The sequence below is a fragment of the Lutra lutra genome, chromosome 17 (assembly GCF_902655055.1).
Source record: "Lutra lutra chromosome 17, mLutLut1.2, whole genome shotgun sequence".
NCBI lineage: Eukaryota > Metazoa > Chordata > Mammalia > Carnivora > Mustelidae > Lutra > Lutra lutra.
Genome location: NC_062294.1, coordinates 26,811,238 through 26,832,975, shown reverse-complemented (window position 1 = coordinate 26,832,975; position 21,738 = coordinate 26,811,238). Strand labels below are relative to the sequence as shown.

At 57.9% G+C, this 21,738-nt stretch overlaps 1 protein-coding gene across 1 annotated transcript; it reads right to left on the bottom strand.

Moving 5' to 3' along the window:
- Positions 1-949: 949 nt before the first annotated feature.
- Positions 950-21,654, bottom strand: CCDC102A (coiled-coil domain containing 102A). The gene is made up of 9 exons (XM_047711866.1): positions 21,554-21,654; positions 13,909-14,656; positions 11,719-11,945; positions 8,953-9,061; positions 6,675-6,791; positions 6,084-6,293; positions 5,683-5,853; positions 3,750-3,853; positions 950-1,522 (listed from the first exon to the last, which is right to left on the bottom strand). Exons 2-9 carry the CDS (start codon positions 14,497-14,499, stop codon positions 1,393-1,395), a joined length of 1,659 nt encoding a protein of 552 aa, XP_047567822.1. The 5' UTR covers positions 14,500-14,656; positions 21,554-21,654; the 3' UTR covers positions 950-1,392.
- Between the last annotated feature and the right edge of the window lie 84 nt (positions 21,655-21,738).

The window sequence follows — 21,738 nt, the reverse complement described above, 5'->3', positions numbered from 1 at the left end:
CCCCAGCCCTGGCTTGTGGGGAAAGCCCTATGGCGGGTGGCTCCCCATGGCTGGGCTGGCCCACTCCTTCCTTTCCCCTCAGAGCCATAGAGGCAGCTCCCCTCCGCAGGCAGGGCGCCCCAGCGGCTCCTTGCACACCGCCTGAGCACAGGGAGCTCGCCTCTTGTGCTGGCTAAGACCACGCGGGCAGATCTTCTCTCTGCTGAAAGCAGGCCTGCTGTCGAGGATTCATCTAGAGAGTCTCGTTAGGGGCAGGGGTCTCAGCGTCACCTCGACCTGCACATGCAAACATGTAGGCTACTGTGTTCTGAGTAACAGTTTCCACCAGATTTAACAGAAATCTGCTGGTTATAGAGGGCTTAGAAATGAAGTTTCACAAATAAAATTAAAATTACCTGCAATTTCATTACCTAGAGCAGGGCTGCGGAAAGAGAAAAGGATTTATTATTTATGGTGTTTATACCCACCTCCGGTCGCCTGAACTTCATCCCTTGGGACAGAGCCCATCTGGCAAATCCCTCCTCTCCAGGGCATACCTTTAAGTACTTTAATAATAACTAACCTTTACTGAGTTCCAGACGAACTCATCTTATTCTCCTGACACCTGTAGGAGACGCCTCAGTTTACAGAGGGAGAAACTGAGGCTCAGAGAGGTCAGGTCACTTCCCCATGGCTGCACAGCCAGGAAGGGGCAGAGGTTTGAATCCATCTGGTGCAGGCTCAAAGTCTCCTGTCCTCCAGATTAGACACACACCAGACCTTTCCTTCCCCTCGCAGGAGGCGGATTCCAGGCCACCAAGCGGCTCAGATTCTCATCCATTCGTTCTTCCTCACATTCGTTCATTCAGCAAGTCGCCTGACGTTCAGGAGCTCAGGCTGGGTGCCGGACCCAGGCTGACTGCTATCCCCTACACCCCCTGCCCCCACCTGCCACACTCTGAGGACTCTGCCCCGAGAACCCAAACTCCATTTATTACAAAAGACTGAGTTTAGCACATTGTCAACAGCTCCACCTCACCCCCAAGGTTCAGAGAGGCAGCCTGGGTCGAGGCCCCCACAGCCCCCTTTGACACCCCCTTGCCCCTGCACGATGGTCCTGGGTGGACAAGCGTGCTGAGACTGGGTCCTGGAGTGGTCTCGTGTTTGTAGACCAAACGGATCCAAGGACCCCACGCACATATGTGAAATACACACGGATAATGTATACATGGGCTGTGGCTTCCCCTCCACGGGGTGTTGCTGGGATGGGACCATCGGTGCCCTCCCTGGGAGAGGATGACGTCCGCCACAGCGGGGAGCACGGCTGGGCAGCTGTGTCAGCTGGAGCCGCCGGTCAGCCTGGGCACCCAGGGGCCTGTGGCCACAGGCGGGTCCTGTCTGGCCCTGGGAGCTCTAGGCCACCTGGATCTGCAAGTCCTCGTCCTCATCCAGGTCGCTGGCTCCGTCCCCGGCCTCCTCGGTGCCAAAGCGAGCACTTCGGATCTTCCCGAAGAGGGGGGCGTTCTGCTGCTGCCTGCGGAGCCTGTGGGCCAGGTGACAGGAGGGTCGGGGACAGTCAGTCGATCATGGGCGCTGCAAACAGCTCGGCTCTTCCCTAGCATGTCCCTGCTGCTAGGCACCTGCTGGGGGCTTTTCCCTCCAGTTCCTCATGTCACCGCATCTTTCCAGAAGTCACTGGGATAACTGAGGTGCTACCATCACCCTCATTTGACAGACAAGGAGACTGAGACACCAAGAGGTCAAGTAATGTACCTATCCCCCAGACAGCAGGGAGTGAGGCTAGGCTCTGCAGCGGGCTGAGGCCAGAGAGGTGAAGCATCCCCTTAAGGTCACCGTGCTAGGATTCGAACCCACACCAGGCTCCAAAGACCACAGGGAGAAAGTTTGGAGATGGAGGAGTCGGAGGTCTCCTTTACCCTCCACGACAATGACAAAGGGCTCTGCCCTAGTTCTTCCCCACTCTGAAATTCCTAAAGCCCCAGTTTACGAGGGCTGGTGGAGGAAATGCCCATCCCCCAGCAGAGTGGCCGCCTTGGCTCCATCTTACTGGAAGGCATGAATTATTAACACGGCAGGGAGGGGCCCAGGCGGGGGCCTCCATTACTGGGCCGTGATTTAGTGAGCTGTCCCCGGAACATTAAAGCACAAAAAGTTGGAAAATAAAACGAGGCAGCGGTCCTGGGCAGCCCTACCCTCCCCGATGGAAGCACTCAAGAGGCTGGGCACAGCCTGCCTGCCCATTTTGGAATGAACGGGGCCAAAGGATGTGGCCAAACAACACTGCAGTAAAGCCCGGGGCTCGGCGGTCCCTGGGGGTGGGGGGACAGAGCAGGCAGCGCTGGTCAGACATGAACTGTGACCTGTCATGCCTGGGCCCTGTGCAGCATGTTATGGGCAACATCCCAGGTAGATGGGGAAACTGAGGCCAGGTTGGCCATGTCACACAGCTGTGAGGCCTGGCTCCGTGGCCTGTATTCCAGCCACAGAAACTCAGCCTGTGGCAGCACAAAGTATAGGCTCTGTAAATCATGGCACTGATGGCCGGGGGGTTGGGGGCGATCTGGCCGGACCCCCCCACCCCAGCAGTGTGACCGTGGACACACCCTCCCTCTTAGGCCTTAGTTTCCTTCTCTGCCAAGCTTCCTAGAAAAAAATATCTTCCACTTCCGTTTTCTTGTAGACGCATGATTCTTGGTGGCATAACGTGGGACCCAAATATAAGTCCCCTCCTCCCCTAGCCCCCAGCGGCCCCCTGGGGGGAGTAGCAGCAGCGACAGCTGACAGTTCCTCAGCACTTACGACTGGCCGGAGCTTTTACAAGCTCCCTGAATTCTCACAATAAGCAAGGGTTAAGAAGTGTATCATCCCCACTTTACAGAGGAGGAAACGGACACAGAGAGGCCAAGCGAGTGATCCAAGACCACACAGGCCACTTCCACAGCTACTAAGCACAGATTCCCACCCACCTGGCTGCAGAGCCCGTTCCCTCTATCCTCTGACATCACCAGAAACTGCGAGTAAGAGCCTGGCACAGGCCTGGCACAGGAAGTCAGCACAGTGGTCCTGACACTCCAGGCTGGTGGGGCGTGTGTGGAGTAAGGAGGGCCTTGGACTTGGCTCTCTGTCACCTTATGGGCCTAGGGAGAGTGTTGGGAGAGGGGCACCTTGGAGTATTGGGATGGGTGGTCAGGGAAGGGAGGAAGAGTGTGATGGGTGGGTGGGTCCCATGGGTGGGTCCCCCACAGACCCTGCGGGCCTCCCTCACGAAGGCTGCAGCTGATGGCTTGGGCACACCATTAGGGCTGGGGCTCCTCCACGCTTCCCTGCCTTCCCGTTGCTCAGATCCCAGCTGGCCTGGGGTCACCGCAGCCCAGGGATCCGGGGGCTGCTTGTGCTTCCTATCCGTGACTCCCCAGACCCTTAGGCCCTGCCTGCTGTCCCACCTTGGACCTGGCCTCTTCGGCCCTCCTTCCTCCCCTCTCACCACCCACCCACCTGCCAGACAGCCAGTTGCTCGCACATGATTCCAGGGCCCCCAGCTGGTCTCACTTCCTGCCCTCCTCATCCCTGGTTTCCTGGCCCTGGCCCTTCCTGCCTGGAGGGGACAGGATTCTGGCCCCAGGGGCCCCAGATCTCTTCCTCTTCTGCCTTCCCCTCTAGCCTGGGCTGGGAGGAAGTCTCTCCTTGGCCGGCTTCTGTGTCCTGTCTGGGACTAACCCCCAAGCCCCTGGAGAGGGCGGCACGCTCACCTGGACTGCAGATGCTCCAGCTGCACTTGTAGGTTCTCGCTCTGCTCCGTCTGCTCATCCAGCGACCGCTGCAGCTTCCGGGCCTGGTTGTGGGCCTCGTCCAGCTGGCAGGGGAGCAGGGCCGAGAGCGTGAGGGTCACCTTGAGTTAGCCTGGCCGGCCATCTACCCGGGACCGGCCACTCCCGCCATTCCTCTGCCTTTCCCAAGAGTAGTCCGTATCGGTCCTTTGAGGCCCAGACCAAGGCCCACCTCCTCCAAGGTAGCATGCCTTTGCTCCTCCCCATTCCCTGCTGCCCCTGCCCTCCAAATCTACCCATTCTCCCATCCACCCAATCATCTACCCACCCATCCATCCACCCACCTATCCACCCATCCATCTACGCATCTATCCACCCATCCAACTAGCTATCTACCCATCCATCCACCCAAGCAGCCACTGATCCATCCATCTATCCACCCGCCCACCCACCCATCAATCCACCCACCCAACCATACACCCATCTGCCCACCCATCCACCTCGTCACCCACCCAACCACCCATCCACCTATCCATCCACCCATCCAACTTCTCATCCGGTCACCCCCCCAACCACCCAACCAATCATCCACCCTCTAACCCCCAACCACACCTCCATCCACCCCCCCATCCACCTATTCAGTCACCTACCCATCCACCCATCAATCCACCCACCCACCCATTCATCTACCCTTCCACCCATTCATCCAATCACCTACCCATCCACTCATCTATCCACCCATCCATCTACGCATCTATCCACCCATCCAACCAGCTATCTACCCATCCATCCACCCAACCAGCCACCACTCTATCCATCTATCCACCCACCCACCCATCCACCCATCCAGTCCACCCAACCACCCATCCAGTCCACCCACCCATCCATCTATCCATCCACCCATCCAACTTCCCATCCAGTCACCCACCCAACCACCCAACCAATCATCCACCCTCTAACCCCCCAACCACACCTCCATCCACCCACCCACCCACCTATTCAGTCACCTACCCATCCACCCATCAATCCACCCACCCACCCATTCAGTCACTCACCCATCCATCTACCCTTCCACCCATCCATCCAATCACCTCCCCATCCACTCACCTATCCACCCATCCATCCAATCACCTACCCATCCACTCACCTATCCACCCATCCATCCATTCATCTACACACCTATCCAATCACCCACACATCCATCCACCCATTCAGTCACCCACCCAATCACCTATCCAATCACCTACCCATCTACCCACCTAGTCACCCATCCATCCAATCACCTGTCCATCCAGCCACCCTCCACCCACCTACCCACCTATCCAGTCACCTACCCATACATCCATTCATCCAGTCATCCCCCCATCTACCCATCCAGTCACCCCCCATCCATCTACCCATCCACCCATCCATCCTCCCATCCAACCACCCATCCATCTACCTATCCATCTATTCACCCATCCATCCACCCACATATCCACCTGCCTACCCACCCATCCATCCACCAATCTATCTACCCACCCACCCCTCCATCTATCCACCCACCCACCTGTCCAATCACCTACCCACCCACCCATCCATCCAATCACCTATCAGACATCTCTTGTGACATCTCATCCATCCTCCTTCCCTCCGTCTTGCCCTCCGGTCCCCATCCACCAGCTCCTCTATTCTCTCACACATCCATTTGTCCATCCACAGAATTACTTTGTTGTTCCATTTCCACGTCTATGTGCTCCACAGACCACCTACATGTCCACCACTCGTCTATCCATTAACCTAGTCAGCTACTCGTCCCTCTTGCCCGTCCATTCTTCCCAAGCACCTATCCACTGACTACCGGACGACCGCAGAGGGACCCGGGAGGGCCGCGCAGCCCCCTCCTCCGCCACCTGCGGGCCCCACAGGGGCTCACCTCGTCCTCGGCCTGGGCCAGCTCCTTCTTGAGCTCCTCCACCCGCAGCCGCAGCTTCTTCACCTCCGCCTCGTGCTGCTCCACCCGCCGGTTGGCGTGTGCCAACTCGGCCACCTTCTCCTGAAACTGCTTCTTCAGCTTGCCGTGCACATGCTTCAGGTCGGCCAGCTCCTGCCGGGGAGCACGCGGGGTCACAGGGCTCCCGTCGGCTCCCAGCTTCGAGGCTGGAGGGGTAGCGTGAAAGCACAGGCGCGGGGCCTGGCCCCGGGGGATGCCCGGCGGGAGCGGCTTCCGGGGCCATGGCTGCTTCTGCCCTCCCCCACCACCGCCCACTGTGGGCAGGAGCTCGACACACAGTAGGTGCTCTGCCCCGGCCTTGGCTGAACCGCCCGCTACCCTACCTTGTTCTTCTCGAAGAGCGCAGCCTGGCTGGCCCGCAGGTCACAGTCCAGGGCGCTGGCTGTCTGCCTCCGCCGCCGGGCCAGCGCCTCCTCCAGGTCCCCGACCTGTGCCCGCAGCTTCTTGTTCTCGCGCTCCAGGCCCAGCTTCTCAGTCTCCAGCCGCTCCCGGCGACCCCACTCGGCCGCGTTCTCCGCCTGCAGCCGCTCCATCTACCACAGGGCAGGACAGGGTCAGGGCTCCAGGGGGAGAAGGGGCAGAAAGGCCTGAGCTGCGTGCTCCCCGTCCCCACCTCCCCCTCCAGAGCCATTTTTGGCTCCAGGAAGCAGATCCAGCTGCGACAGCTATAGTTAACCTGGGCTGATTTCACGGCGTGCAGGATGTGAGGGCGCTTCTGGTCTCGGTGTAGGAGAAAGGCCTGCCGCCCCCGCAGACCGCACTACCTCCCGGGTGTGGCTGGTTCCTGCCTCAGCGCACAGATCTCCTTCTTGCCCTCTTAGAGGAGTGGTTGGCTGATGGAGGCCAGGCCCCTGCCTCTCCCCACCGCTCCCCTGCCAGCCCCAAGCCCTCCCAGGTCCCGCAGGCAGCCTCACCTCACCCCTCAGCTCTGCCATCTTCCTGTCCATGCTGGACCGCGCACCTAACTCGTCCTCCAGGTCTTCGGACATGCGACCCAGCTCGTCCTGGTGGGCCTCCTTCAGGATGCTGAGCTACAGGACACAGTGCAGCCAGGTTCCGTGAGAACCAACTGGGCACATCCCAGAACCGGCTCCAGGGGCTGGGTGCCGGGCAGGGGTGCTCAGCAAGGAGCCTGACGTGGAGCCCCGATGTGCCCCCGGGTATCCAGAACAGAGCCTGAATCTGACTGCTGGTGCTGCTTCTGGCATTTCACACCTCCTACCTCATGGCCATCTAGCCTCCCAGCATCCACTTGGGGCCCGTCACCCTACCTTCCACGATAGTAGCTCAGAATGAGCTCTTTAAAAAAGATAAATCCAACCACACCCCCATCCCTGGGTGCCTTAGGATAAGGCCCGACTCCTTTCTATGGTCTCACAGTATGGTTGGACCCTTGCCCATCTCTCCTCTTAGTTCACTGTGCTCTAGGCTCGAGTCCTTAAACACACCAAGTTCCTATCCACCACTGGACTTTTGCACATACAGTTCTCTCTACCTGGTACACTCTTTCCAAGTTGTTTTACAGGATTGACTTTTTACATTCTTGGGCTTTGGCCTAAATGCCCCTTCCTAAAGGGAGGCCTCTCTCCTCATCCTTCACTACAAGGGGTGTTTCCTTTACTCTTGGTCCCACCCCCGCAACTAGCGTGTGCGCACGGGAGGACAGAGCTGTCCACCTTTGTATCCCCATATGGCCTTGGCACTGGGTAGCCCTGGAAACTGACTGAAAGCACTCTGTGTATCTGAGCAGGGTCCGCATGTGGGTGCGGGCCTGGACACACGAGGATTGCCTGGGGTGACTGTGGCATGGCATGGATGTCCTGTCGTATAGCAGGAAAAACAGCAAACTATCACTGTGTGCGATGACACGAGTAAGCTCAAATCCGTAACACCGAGGGAGAGCAGCCAGTTATGAAAGAGAATCTTGACATCTACCTGCTAAATGGAACATTCATGTTCTATTCACTTCTCCACAAAGCATTCCACTTCATAACTTGGAAAGATTAAAAAGGCAGATTCCCGGGGCGCCTGGGTGACTCAGTGGGTTAAGCTGCTGCCTTCGAATCAGATCATGATCTCAGGGTCCTGGGATCGAGTCCCACGTCGGGCTCTCTGATCAGCAGGGAGCCTGCTTCCCTCTCTCTCTCTCTGCCTGCCTCTCTACCTACTTGTGATCTCTCTCTGTCAAATAAATAAATAAAATCTTTAAAAAAAAAAAGAAAAGGCAGATTCCCGGACCCATCCCCCAAAAGATGCTGCTTCTGGAGAGTGAGGGTTTTAGGATTTTTCCTGAGAGTCTACCGTGAGACAGTCTTGGTTGCTTCCAGGGCAGTTTCAGGCTCTGAGGTCTGGGGGAGTCTTTGCTCCCTCTAGAAATGCAGCCTGTCCCGCAGACTTTCTCTGCGTGGCTGTGCCCCCTGGTGGCCACGGAGGGCCCGCACAGGAGGCAAGACCTCGGTCGGCCCTGAGTCCCCAAACTGCAGTGGTGGGATCTCCTCTCCGCCAGGTGGACCTTCAGTTTTGTCATTTATAAAATGGGGACCTCAGGGCCCAGCTTCCTTGACTCCCTGAAGCATCACTGAGATGGAGCAACACTAGACCTCATGAATGCTACCCTTCAGCATGGACTACAAAGCCCACTGAAGTCTGGCTCCCTCGGAACCTCATCTTTCACCTACTTCCCTCCAGCCACACTGCCCTCTGCTTCCTGCACGTACTAGGCTTACTCCAGCCTCAGGACCTTTGCATGCGCTGTGCCTTCTGACAGGAACTCTGCCCCCATAACCTCTCAAGGATGGCTTCCTTAGATCTTGCCTCAAATATCACCTTCTGAGAGGCCATTCTTCTTTTTTTAAAATTTTAACTTATTTACTTACTACTTTCTTATTTTATTTTCTCAGAGATGTCATTCTTGACCCACCACCATGTTTCTTATTTTGTCTGACACCTTCCTAGCTTATGAATTTCTCTGCCTGGTTACTGCTGGTACGCCCCGTGCCGCACCCACAGCTCCCACAAGGTGCGCTCCTGGAGACAGGGACACTGCCTGCCCCAGGGCTCAGAACAGTGGATGACGTGTGGCCAGAGCTTGACGGAGAATGACTGAACTCCCTCCTTTCTCCCACTCTAGCTGCTGAAAGTCAACAGTGCAAAGCTGCTTTCTCTAGGAAGACCACCGTCTCCAACACTCACCTGCTTGAGCATTTCCTGCTTGGTCTTGTTCAGCTCCTCGTACTTGATCTTCCATTGGCTCAGCTCCCCCTCCAGCTTCTCAATGTTCCTGCTCAGCGCCAGTTTATCCCTGGAGAGAGGAGGAGAGGTAGACATGAGGGTGAGCCCACTGAGGCTCTCTGCTGAGAGTCCTCCCGCACGGCCTATGCCTGGGGAGCCAGTGTCCGAAGTCCTTGGCTCGGCATTCAAGGCCTTGGAACCCCACATTGTGGCAGGCACCCCGGTTTTGCATTCCTTTGGGAGCTGGACTCCCCACCCCCTGCACAACTGCAGGTGTCCAGGGAAGTATGTCCAGGGTGTCCAGGGATGTGGGAAGGTGACCAGGACTCCAGGGCATTGGCTGTGCCTGGCCAAGAATCTCATGTTCAACTGCCCAATATGACCTCTGTTTCTGTTTTATGTACTGGGGTTGCCTGTAAGGCTTGGTTTGAACACATGGTTCTGGGGTCAGAAAAGCTGGAAAATGCTGTCCAGTGGGTCTCAGATGGAGGGATTCCCTCTTGTCATCATCACTGGGTGGGGGGCTCTCCTACGATCCTCACTCTACACTCTGCTCTGCGCAGGAATGAGACGCTGGTGGTAACGAGCATGGGGCCTGGCCCCAGCACCCAGCAGGTGCTCAACGAAGAGCTGTACTTACCCTCACTCTTCAGCATGCTGTGCCTCATGGCCCCCCGCCACCAGCCTCCCTCTCGGGAGCCCTGACCTCTCACGCCTCTAACATGGGCTTCTCAGAGGAGACAGGGCACCCTCTAGGAGGCATATCTGGAAACCCTGCATGACCGGCTCACTTGGTGGGCAGGGACGGGGGTGCCTATGTCCTGCACTGAAGGCCCAGGGCCATCCCGCCCCTCCAGGGATGATCTTGCATCCTCTGTCAAGCGTGTATGCCCAGTCAGACACCCCCGGGTGTGCAAACCATCTGAACGTAGACCCTCGCTCTGATTGACACGTGAACAGAAAGTATCTTTTGTACTCACAGCCTTTCCCCCTCACAGCCTTTCCCCAGGAACAGAATCACTGTATAAACTGAGGGAACGGTGTGCTTTGCTTGGTTCAGAACTTTCCCAAAGGCTGTTCCTCTCTCAGGAAATCTTGTCACGACAGCGCTGACATATCTGAGCGGCGGACCCTGCCCGCCGGCACCTGCTGTTTTTGTAGCTGTCCCAGGAGGTGACTTAACTGAGCCCGTCCACATAAAGCCTGACTTGGAGGACAGGCTACGGACATAGTTACTGGGAGGGTTATCAACACTACCCCTCTCTGTAAGGGCTCCAGATTCTGACCACATCCTCCCCTCGGACACCATGGATTTCAACCGCATGGGTCCACTTACATGCTAATCATTTTGATAAAAATGGTACAGTACTGTATTTTCCTTTCTTTTTCTTAATGTTTTCTTTCCTCTAGCTTCCTTCATTATAAGAATTCAGCACATGATACACAAGACATACAAAATACATGTTAGTCGACTGTTTATGTTAACGGTAAGGCTCTGGCCAACGAGCTAAGTTTGGGGGGATTAAATTTAAGGAGTCAGATTTTCAACTGCATGGAGGGGCGTGTCAGTGCCTCTGAGCCCCACATTGTCCAAGGATCGACTACACTTCATTATTTCTTCTAGTGGAGCCAGGCCTGAGCGTGTCCACGTCATAATACGTATATCTTGTTACAAATTCCCCTCATTTCTGCTTTACATTTCAGTTAGTGAAACAGGTTGTTTTTTGCCATCTTGCTTAGACAATTTTATGGCCTCACAGCTCTTGAGGCTAGAAGTCCAAGATCAAGATGTCAGGAGGGTTGGCTCTGTCTGAGGCCCATGAGAAGGAACCTGTCCCCTTGCTTCTGGGAGTTCGCGGTCCATCTCTGGTGTCCTTGACATACAGAAGCATTTCCCGGTCTCTGCCTTCACACTATCTACGCATTTAATTTCTGGACGGATAGGGAGTATTACAAAATGTTCATTAGAATCGGGCCTTGCCCGACCAAGGTCACCGGTGACCTCCACGTTTTGAATCCACTGGTCAGCACCTTGTCCTCATCTTCCTTGACCAGCTGCTCCGACCCTCCTCTGCGAAACAGGTGCTCCTGGTTTCCCTGACCCTTCTCAAACTTCCTTCTCCTGTCTCCTCTGCCACTGGGCTCGTCTTCTGATCTCTAAAGCCAGAGGGCTCCAGGGGTCCATCCTTTGACCTCCCTCACTCAGCTCATGGCTTTTGAAATCATTTATTCCCTGCCGAATCTTGCCTTTTTACCTCCAGCCCAGATCTGCCTCGTGAACTCCGGACTCATTCACGTACCCAGCTGCGGCCTCCCTGTCGTCTCAAATTCAACTAGTCCAAACCCAAATTCCCATCTGCAACCCCTCAACCTCCCTGACCCTCCTTCCCTGCTCTTCCCTTTGCCCAGGACGTGCTCTCCCCTCTGGGACAGGAGCTCCATGAGGCGGGGGGGGGGCAGTGGGGAGGGTTGGGAGCACAGGTCTGACTCAGAGCAAATGCATGATATGTATGTTATTTGAATAAAAAACTTGCATTGGTTAATAAATAAGGTTAATAAAACAAAACTGCGTTGTTCTGGTTAGAACACACTGCTCTGAAATTCCAAGCCTCAAGCCTCAAAAGTGCCAGGCACCTTCAGTGAGTCTCACGTTCTACAACACAGACTTGCATTCTGTGATTGTGATGGGGTCCGCTGCCGGAGCCCTGCTTCTCCGCCGGGACTTACTCTCGCTCCTTGAGCAGCACCTTCTGGGACTCATCTAGCCGCAGCCGCAGGGCGGTCAACTTGGATGCATCCTCCTCGATGGTGGCTGTGTCCTCCCAGGGCAGCCGGCTGCGCTCCTGGCGGCCTGAGCTGCCCCGTGGGCCCCCAGGCCCTGCGCTGCGTGCCTCCCAGCAGCCCTCAGGCTCCTCTGGTCTGCTCTTCAGCAGGCTCTCCACTAGCTCCAGCTCCTGTAGGGACCAAGGTGGAGGAGTGGCTGCTGAGCCCTCACCCTCTTGGCTGACCTCATGGCCTTTCCCAGACCCTGGATCTGGGATCAGCTTGGTGGGTAACCTTGGACAAGTCACACAGCCCTCCGGGCCCCACCCCTTCACCTCTTGGAACTGTACACAGAGTCAGCCACCACAGTTCCCTGTATCTGAGAAGATGGCCCTGGACAGATGGTGAGCTCCCTGTCATTGGAAGCATGCAAGCACATGGTGGGACACTGATGTGAATGGATGTAGAAGCAGGGACTCCTACAATGGATCTGAACCAGATTCCCTCAGAAGGAATTCTGGGCTCTAAGATTCCATTCTTCAGGTGCAAACACTAAGGCACCAGGAGATAAGTGATATAAAAGATGCATAGGAAGACAGCCCCTGTGAGCAGAATCATCTCCCAGAACGGAAGCAGTGAGGGACTGTTAACTCAGTGCCAAACCCCTGAGCTTCCCATTCCTCTTTGACCCTCCAGCCTGCCCTGCTGCACCCAAGGCCTACTCTGAGCACAGACCTGAGACACATCCATGGCCTTTGTTCCAGTCTGGCTTCCCCTGTGACCTTTCTAGATGAGTCTAGGTCAACTCCTTCCCTGTCTGGCCCTCAGTTTCCCTATCTAGATGGGGGCTTCAAATGCCACCTGGTCCAAAGCCTTATTTCATAAATGGGGACACAGGGAGGGAAGGGACTGGCTCTGGGCCACAGAACACAGAAGTGGCTGGGCTGGAGAAATGAACTCAGACTGTAATGCCAGGGCTCCCCACAGTATGCGTCACCTCCTGGAGTGAGAGTGACAACCGCAGCAAGCACAGGGCAGGAACAGCACAGTAAGGCTGGTTGACAGGGGCTGTCCTCTGCCCCAAAGAAGAGCAATGAAGGAACGCCACCTGGCTGACCCGGGGAAGTGGGGGCTTCAGCCACTGTAGGCAGCAGTGCCCACTCTAGCCTACAGGGGAGCCAGGGGCTGCTCAAGGGAGGGGAAGGGGCAGCCAAAAATCTTAGCTGGAAGAGGTGGACTGACTGGGGATGGAGCCAGGAGGCCCCTGAGCCTGGACTCAGCTCCTAGAAGGCCTGCTGGGTCGGGAGATGCTGCCCTCCACAGCCACCGTTCACGCTCCGGCCATGCTGATGATTGCCACGGACTCCGGAGGTCACCCAGGTTAACTACCCAGCCCTCCAGTCACCAGCGGGGGTACCCTGGTACTTAATCTCCCTGCGCCTCAGTGTGCCCCTCCACCAAGCAAACACCTCGGGACTGTGAGAACTGCACATGCCGAGCTTACTGCCGTCTGCAGAAGCCCACAGAATGATGGGAGCGATCATGCCTTGCCTCTGGGCCTCTTCAGGTCTAGAACGCTTGCCTGCACACTGCACGGCGCATTCCTCCACATCCTCCTGGTCTCGGCCGAGATGGGACCTCTTCCAGGAAAGCTTCTGTGAAGCCCCCTCCTCAAAGCCTGGTTCAAGGACCTTCTCTGTGCTCCTAGTGCCCGGACAACCTCCCACCTCTCAGCTCTGACTGATGCGGGTTATAAATGTTTACCCTCTACACCCGCCTCCCCACGCCGCCCCCATTCAAGTTGAAGGAAAGAACAGATTCCTCTCTGCTGTTAATAGATGTCTACCAGGCACGAGCTTCCATCCCGCTCCTGCTGCAAACGGAAGATTTTAAGGTTCTGTTGACTGCTCAGGTGTGGGAGTGGAAGGCCCACCAGATCCCCGCCTCTCCACCCTAGGGATCGCCGGAAGCATGCCATCCTGAGGTCCTAACGAGCAAAGGCAGTACAGCTGAGTGAAACCTCCCAGGGGACTGAGCCCTTCCTATTCCCCTTTCTCAGTCCTGCCCCACCCCTTCCGGACCCCAGAGCCAAGGGCCCTGCCCACGAGCCCGCCCCCTCGCCAGACCCACAACCCCACTCGCGCCGCCGCGCACCTGGCTGCCCTGGGGCACTTCGGACCCGACGTCGCGCACGGGCTCCTGCTCCCTCTCAGGCTCGGGCTCCGGCCCGTCCGGTGTCCTGTCGGCGGCCCCCCGGGCGCCCCGCAGCCGCGCCAGCTCGCGGCCCCGCGCCTCGCACTCGCCCTGCGCCTCCTGGCGTTCGCGCCGCGCGCCGGCGAGCTCCTTGGTGAGCGCGTCGAGGCGCTGGCGCAGCTGGCGCACCTCCTCCCGCGCGCGGTTGCGCTCGGCGCGCACCTTGCTCCACTTCTCGCGCCAGTTGGCCGTGCAGTCCGACCACCAGCGCATGGTCTTCTCCATCTGCGCCGCCCGCGCTCGGGCCTCCTCCAGCTCCCGCAGCCTCAGCTCCTCGCGGCTCTCCCAGTCCCCGTCGGCCAACAGCGCGGGCGCCGGCGGCAGCGGCAGGGCAGGCGGTGGCCCCGGCGACGGCGTGCCGCTGGGCGGCGTGGGCGGCAGCGAGTCGGCCGGCCCCATGCGCTCCGGAGACGGGCTGCCTAGGATGGTCAGGAGGCTGCCCTTGGACAGCTGCGGGGACTCCGCCAGCCGGGGGCTGGGCCCGTGGCTCATGGTGCGGCCGAGCGGGCGGGCCCTGGGTTCCAACTCCGGGCGGACTCAGGGGCCCGACGGGGGATGCCTTCAGGATGGGATACCACTGTGCATGCTGACCACGGCTCTCCACTGCTCTCCGGGCTACTGGGTGGGGGAGGCCTCCTCCTGCTCGCACCTGTGGGAGAACGCAACTGTTAGAAGGCCGTGGCCCCCATCTGTCCATACCCGTAAGATCAGCCATGGGAAGGGAGAAACAGGCAGCAGGAAGAGCATGGGCAAAAGCGAGAGGAAAGAAACGGTCTGCCCCAGGAAAGCCCCGGTGAGGCTGTAGCGGTGAGCGAGAGTGGGCCTGTAACGGCTTCCTCAGGGGCCTCCAGACACCCTCCTGCAGATCCTTTACCCTGCAGCCAGGGCAGCTGATCTCAAACCCTGATCTGCTGTCCCTGACCTTCAAGTCCCATGTGATCCGGTGAATGGCTCGGGCTACTCCCTCACGTCCACCCCAAGTGCAGCATGCTTGCACCATGGCATTGCTGCCAGGCCTCCCCTCCCTACCTCTTCCTGCACTGGGCTAACTCTTTTCAGCCTTAAAATGTATCTGAGTTGGGGCCTCTGGGTGGCTCAGTGGGTTAGGATCTGCCTTCGGCTCAGGTCATAATCTCAGAGTCCCGGGATAGAGCCCCGCATCCGGCTCTCTGCTCAGCAGGGAGCCTGCTTCCCCATTCTCTGCCTGCCTCTCTGCCTACTTGTGATCTCTCTCTCTCTCTGTCAAATAAATAAAATCTTAAAAAAAAAAATGTATCTGAGTTATCACCTCCTCCTAGAAGTCCTCCAGGACCACCTCAGGCCAGCTGGCCTGCCCCGCCTGTGTCTCCATCACGAGTGTAACCACCTCACCTACCATTTATCTGTGTCACCTCCTGCTCCCCATCCTTACCCAAGGCTGTGAGTTTGCTGAGGGCTGGGGCTGACTCTTGGCCATCCCAGCATATGATGCCAATGGCAATAACATTTGAGAAGGTCTGACTACAGGCCAGGGGCCATGCCCGTGGTCTTCTGTGAACTATCTGACTTACTCCTCTCAATAGACTCAGGGGAAATGGCTCCCATTTATCACAGAAGAAAAAGGGAGGCTCAGAAAGGTTCAAGCCCAGATTTGATTCCAGGTACAGGGTGAGGTGAGGGCGAGGTGTGTGGTGAATGCGAGGCATGCTCTGGGGTTAGGATGGAAATAAGCCAGAGTCTAGATGGCAAGGGTGCAGCGTGGTGAGAGGTCCCACTGCTGGGCTCTGCTATTCTGGGCCACATCACTTTAAAAGACGTAAGATGCACGTCTTTCTCCTCTCTGTCCCCAACCTGTCACCCTCTCTCTCCATGGTGGTCTTGCACTGACCCCCACCAGCAGCCCCTGGGCCTCCACCCCAATGGCCAGCTCTTCCTCTGTGGGGCACTGCTGGTGAGGCTCTCATCAGCACCACAGCCAAGGGCCTCAGCACTGGCTGCTCCCAACACAGCCCGGCCAACTCTCTCTGTCCCCTCTAACCATCTCCCACCTCCAACCACTCATTCTCAGCAGGTGATCTAATATCAGAGTTGACAGCAGAAAAACGGAAGCCATCAGATGGGGACACCCTCCAGGTCCTGCCCCCAGGACCATGGCCCCCTCCTCCCTGCCCCTAGGAGGCTGGAAGGGCTCTCCCTCCCTCCAGCCCAGGCTGTGCTCCAGAACTCCCCTGCGCCTCTAGAATGATGTTCCTCAGATAACTGAGACTCAGCCTGGTCAAACTGGAACTCCTCTCCATTCCCCCCACAACCACCTCCTCCTTCTGGATGCCCCGTCTGGGAAAAGAGCACCTCCTCACTCCTTCATGCTGTGCAGGATGTTCTGGAATCTGCTTTCTCCCCGCAACCCCCACCCTGCCACCTCCAAGTCCTGTCCGTCTGTCTGCCACACATCACAAGGAGCTAGCTACCTTCCTCCTACGTGGCCACTAGCCTGTCAAGCCACGACCATCACCTCCCACCTAGGCAACCATAGCCACTACCTCCCTGCCCTGAGTTCCCCTGCAAGCTGTGCCTTCTTCAAATCCATTCTGAACAGCAAGAGCCAGAGGGAGTTTTTACAAATGCCAATCTGATTGTGCCAGGGGCCACACCCTTTGTTGTCAGCAATAGCTGGGACAGCTTTCTAGTGTCAAGTCCAAGCTCATGTTCTCTAGGAGTCCAACTCCAAAACTTCAATCCCCAAAGCAGCCCCCTGATCCTACCACTTGTTCTCTGTCCCTCCTGCCCACTGCAGCCCTCTTCCCTTGCCCAGCTCCCATTCCGTGGCTCTGATCTGGCCCTGGCCAATGTCTTTGGTGCCCCAGCCCCTCTCTTGTCCTCTTCTTTCCCGGCAACGCCAACCCAGGACACCTCCCCAGCTCTATCTTGCCTTCCCCCATCCAAGCAGGAACGGCAGATTTTCCCACCGTGTGGACAGGTGTCAGGACCATTAGCATCTCAGAGTGTTCAGTGATTCTACTGCATTTCTCTAGTCTGTTGGCTGTTTGTTCATTGTCTGCCTCTCTGCCAGGCATCAGTTCCAGGCTCAGCTCTGTCACCAACCTCATGTAAGCCACCTGCCCCTTTCTGGGCCTCAGTTTCTCCACCTGCAGAATGGGGCTGTGGTGAGGGTGAGGGAGACCAGTGCGCTTGATCAATGGGTCCTTCAGATTCACGTGGACGCTAATGCAGTTCCCAGGCACCCCTTTTCCCCAGACTCATGCTTGGTAGGCGGGGGGTTGGGGATTTGCATTTTAGTAGCCCAAGCTGGAGATACCTGAGTATTTGGTGATGCCTTGTTACCACCCAGAGTTTCATACATATAAACATGTATATAAACATACATATAAACATGTATGTCTCAATGCCAACAACATCCGCGGGGACAAAGTCACACACACAGACACCTCCCCATATTCCACTAACTCCCTGGCAGGCCGCACGCCCTCTGACTCAGTCTCCCTACCTGTGCGGTGAGGTGGCTGGCCCAGATACCATCTGCATTCACAGACATCATTGTACACCCGTACACACGTGCAGACACACAGGCAACGTAAATACAGATATGAAGACCTGGGCAGAAACGCATGCCCTCCAGGATGGCCCCACGCGCCCACAGCCGTATGGCTGTGGAGACGCTCACCTCGGAACAGAGGGTCACAGATGCACCTGGAGACACATGCAGCCAACACACAGCTGGACACACACACAGACATGCAGACACTCATCCCCAAGACAAACGCGGACACACACGAACACACATATGGGCACTCACACTCCTCCTCTCCCCGTTTTCCTGGCCCAGCTCCATGAGGAGAAGCTCTTGGAAAAGAAAAACAATGTGAGAGCCTGAGGGGGAGGGGAGGAGGCAGGAAATCCCAGTGCCAGCCCGGCGCCCGCCACAGCCACGCTGGTTATAGGGAGTCGGGGAAGGTCCTCCAGGCTCTGTCTGTTGGGCCCTTCTGGCCACCCCTAAATGGAGAGGGTGGCAGGGACAGGGGCCAGTGCCATATCCTCGCTGTGTCTGGGAGCCACCAGGCCTGGCATGGGGCTCAGTGGCGTGGGGGCGGGCTCTGTCCAGGAATCTCCAGCCTGTCGTGCAAGGGGCAGGCCAGGCGCCGCCCAGGCCCCTAATAGCTTCCAGGCGCCCACGCTAGAGGCAGGGGTGGGCTCCAGGCTCAGCTCCTGTTGCCCTTCCCAGCAGCCTGTCCCACTCCCTCCTGGGGGCTGGGTGGGGGAAGGGGAGCAAGGGGGAAAGAGGAGCTCCGGACAGCCCTTCTGCCTTTCCTCCAGGGTCCCCTGGAGGCTGTCTGTGCACATGTTGGGGAAGGGGTGGGGGTCCCAAAGCTGGTTTTCTTGAGAAGTCCACTCACCAGCACACCAGGAACCCTGCACCCTGTGTAGATTCAGGGCAGACGGACCCTGCCTAGCAACGCCTTCCCTCATCCCCCCCTCCACCCCACTCCAATCCCACTCACATAACACAGCCTTGGGGAGACACACTCACACATAGCCCTAGTAACCGACGCAATCACTGAGAGTCCTGCAACACAGAAGCTCAGCTTACAGTTACAGAGACAGGCTCTGTCTGCCCTGTCCTACCCGTCCCCTCCCCACCAGGCTCAGTACCTTCTTCCCATAGGGTGTGTGTTTTTGTGTGTGTGGGGTGGCCTCTGGATTCCTCTAGGGTGTCACCACCCCCCAAAGAGCAGATCAGGGAGGGACCAGCCACCACAGCCCTCAGAGAGCCTTCCCTGCCCCACCTGCCCCTCTCCTCCCCTCTCCTGCCTCCCACCAGCCAGACGGATCTATCCCTGCTTTAATCCTCATGGTTTCTGCTCACCCTGCTCCCCCAACTCAGAATGGCCCCCCTCCTCACTCCTGACTCTGATGAAACCCTCACCTGTCCTTCAAGCTCGGTTCTACCACCTCCAGGAAACGCCTTGATCTCCTCAGCTCCAACTGCTCCCCAGGGAGCACACAGCCCTACAAACTGTCATGGCCAGATCTGGCCAGCTGCCCTCTCCTCTTGCAACGCACGCCTCTCTGATCCAGATGCGACACTTGTACCACCCACAGTTTCTAGGACAGGACTTGGATACAGGATTTGCTTAAAGCTGGCTGGTGAGGTGGGCAACCGAAGGCTAAACCATGACCCTGCATCCCCTTAGTTGGGCAGTCCTCCCAGTGGGACTCAGAGCTCCTGAAACCCACTCTCACAGCCATCTTCATTGCCCCAGGCAGCTGCTGGTCCACTCCAGGACAGAAACTAGAATGTTTTGATCCCATACTTGCCTCAGTGTAGGCTCTCATTCACCTTGTTCACAGAAAGTGACCAGCGGTTCCCGCTGCTTGTGGAACTGTTTAGAAGGTCTCTCCCCGCTTCCTTCTCCATCAGCAAACTCCTACACATCCTTCAAGACCCTCATCTGGGGAGCCTTCTCTGATTTCACACAGAGTATGTTAGTGTTCCCAAAACACTGGCACCTCCCTGTTCTTCAGTAGCAGTCACAAGAAATCTTGGTCTCTCTGGCTGTCAGCACAGGGTCCAGCATACAGCAGATGCTGCATAAATGCATTCTAGGCTGACAGATAGAAGATGGACGGTTAGGGGTCTTCTAGTGAAGACGGAAGACTGAACTATCCTTAAGGATAAGGAGTCATTTTGTGGCCACGCTCTGAAACAGGCAAGTGTCTGAAACTGTCTGTGGCCAAGGTCAAAGGCAGAGGTCATCTTGTGGCCAGGTCAGGGATCAGTCCTCTTACCCGAGGTAGCCTAACTAGACAACTTTGTTTTTTCCTTAGCATGTTTAGATAATGGTCAATATCCAGTGAGAGAAGTGAGCAAAGCTGAAGCCTGGATGTGGGCCAGCTGAGGGGCCTGGGGGTTGCCAGGTGGCTCAACTCTTCCTCAAACTCAGAACACTCTTCCGTCTTTCCATGAACCTTTCAGGTGGCGCTCTGGAGCTGCCCATGGCCACAGGCCTGGCTGTGGGCAGGGAGCAGAGCCCGGCAGGAAACCGCAGAGGACAGCCTGATTGGATAAATGCAGGGTCCAAGGCTGGTCAGCCCACAAACTGTGGGCACCTGTTCCTTGGACCTGCTGCCTGGGCTCCAGCCACTGGATCACCAGGAGAGGACTGAGAGGAGTGAGAGAGGTAAGCAGGGCCTGCAGGCTGGACCTGAGCCCCAGGGTAGGCACCTCTGGCCTGTCCCAGGAATCCCCATCTCAGACCGAGGAGCCACAAAGATGTCCTAGATCACATTGAGAACTCCTTTCTTTATAACCGGCCAGCTTAGGCCCAGAGGAGTGACTACTTACCCACACAGGGGACCAACAGCAAAGTAGGGGTGACCTGGGGGGTAGTGCTGGAGTGCTGGGACTGGCTGCTTCCACTCCTGGGATATGTCTACCTAATCGCATGAGTTCCCCTGGGAACACTTACAGGATGGGGGTCCTCAGGCATCAGGCCAAGTGGCCAGGCATAGCTGGTATGGGAGAGAGTGAGTGTGCCTTTCATGGGGGCCGGCCGGCCTCTCACCAACTCCTTCAACTATTCTCTCTGGTAGAAGGGACATCCCACCAATCCCGGCTCTGCCACTGATAGGCTGCGTGATCATGGGCAACTTTCTGCCCTAGCTGGGACTGTTTCCTTGCCTGTACAGTGAGGAGAGGAACTAACAAGATTCCTAAAAGCTCTGTCCAACAAGTGGGCAGACCCTGCGCCAAACTGAACCAACCTGAACCAACCCAACCCCCATCTAGGTCTGTACAACCCACCCTTAAGATACAGAAACCAGAGCCGGGGCGGAGAACGGGGCTTGCCAGCTATCATCCACCCGCACCATCAGAACGGTGAGGCAACTGAGGCCCACTCCAGTCTCCTCGCACTGAGCCATCGCTCTAACTGCCCCAACTCCTTCCAGAAATTCGCCTTCTGCCCTCCCACGCCAGAAGCCGCGTCCGCCCTCACTTCCTTGCCCCCTCAGCAGCCTCCCCAGTCCAGCAAAGACGCCCCGCTCCCTCTAGCGGCTGTCGGAGGGCAGAGGGGGCTTCCGACCCCGCGCGGCGCAGTCCCGCCCACCTCGCCGCGCGGCTCCCATTGGCGGCCACCGCGGGCCGGGGGAGGCAGCGCCGTGCTCCCATTGGATCGTGCGCCCGTCCATCCCGCACTCGCCATGGTGACCACGTTGGGTCCCCCGGGAGAGGTCCAAATTCCGCCCCCGCCCGCCGCCCCCCTCCCGTCCGGTCCCGGCCCGCAGCATTCCGTAGGAGGCCCTGCCCCCCCCCCCCCCCAGCCCCCGCAGCCCTTCCACACCCGAGGTCCAGGGTCCCGCGAGGTGGGGGGAGCCCGGGCAGGGGGCTAGGAAGTTCTGCTCGGAGTTTGGGGGTTGCTGCGGACGCTGAGCCCCTCTCCTCCAGCACGCCCCCAACTTAACCCCTTCCCTCCCGCGGAAGGTTCGCTGTCTGGTGGGAGTTCCCGGGACACAGTGGCTTGCCGCCCCCTGCACTGCAGCCCTCGCTCACCTCCGCCGGGGACCCGCGGGCTCCGAATGTCCGACCCGCTGCGGCTGGGCGGAGCGGGCACGGGGCTTGCTGCGGCCGCCGCCTGGAGGGCCGAGGGAGGGCTGCCGAGTCTCCTCCTCCCACCGGGGGGGGGGGGGTGGTGGGGAGAGGAGACGGCGGAGCGGGGGCGGTGGGTCCCGGCCAGC

What these genes read in the sequence shown, in the direction of transcription:
- CCDC102A (XM_047711866.1), bottom strand. Translation starts at nt 14,499, where the DNA reads ATGAGCCACGGGCCCAGCCCCCGGCTGGCGGAGTCCCCGCAGCTGTCC. An exon ending in GTGCTGCTCAAGGAGCGAGA is followed by an intron (nt 9,062 to 11,718) that starts GTAAGTCCCGGC and finishes TCCTCTCTCCAG; the next exon opens with GGATAAACTGGCGCTGAGCA. An exon ending in TGGCAGAGCTGAGGGGTGAG is followed by an intron (nt 6,294 to 6,674) that starts GTGAGGCTGCCT and finishes GCCCTGTGGTAG; the next exon opens with ATGGAGCGGCTGCAGGCGGA.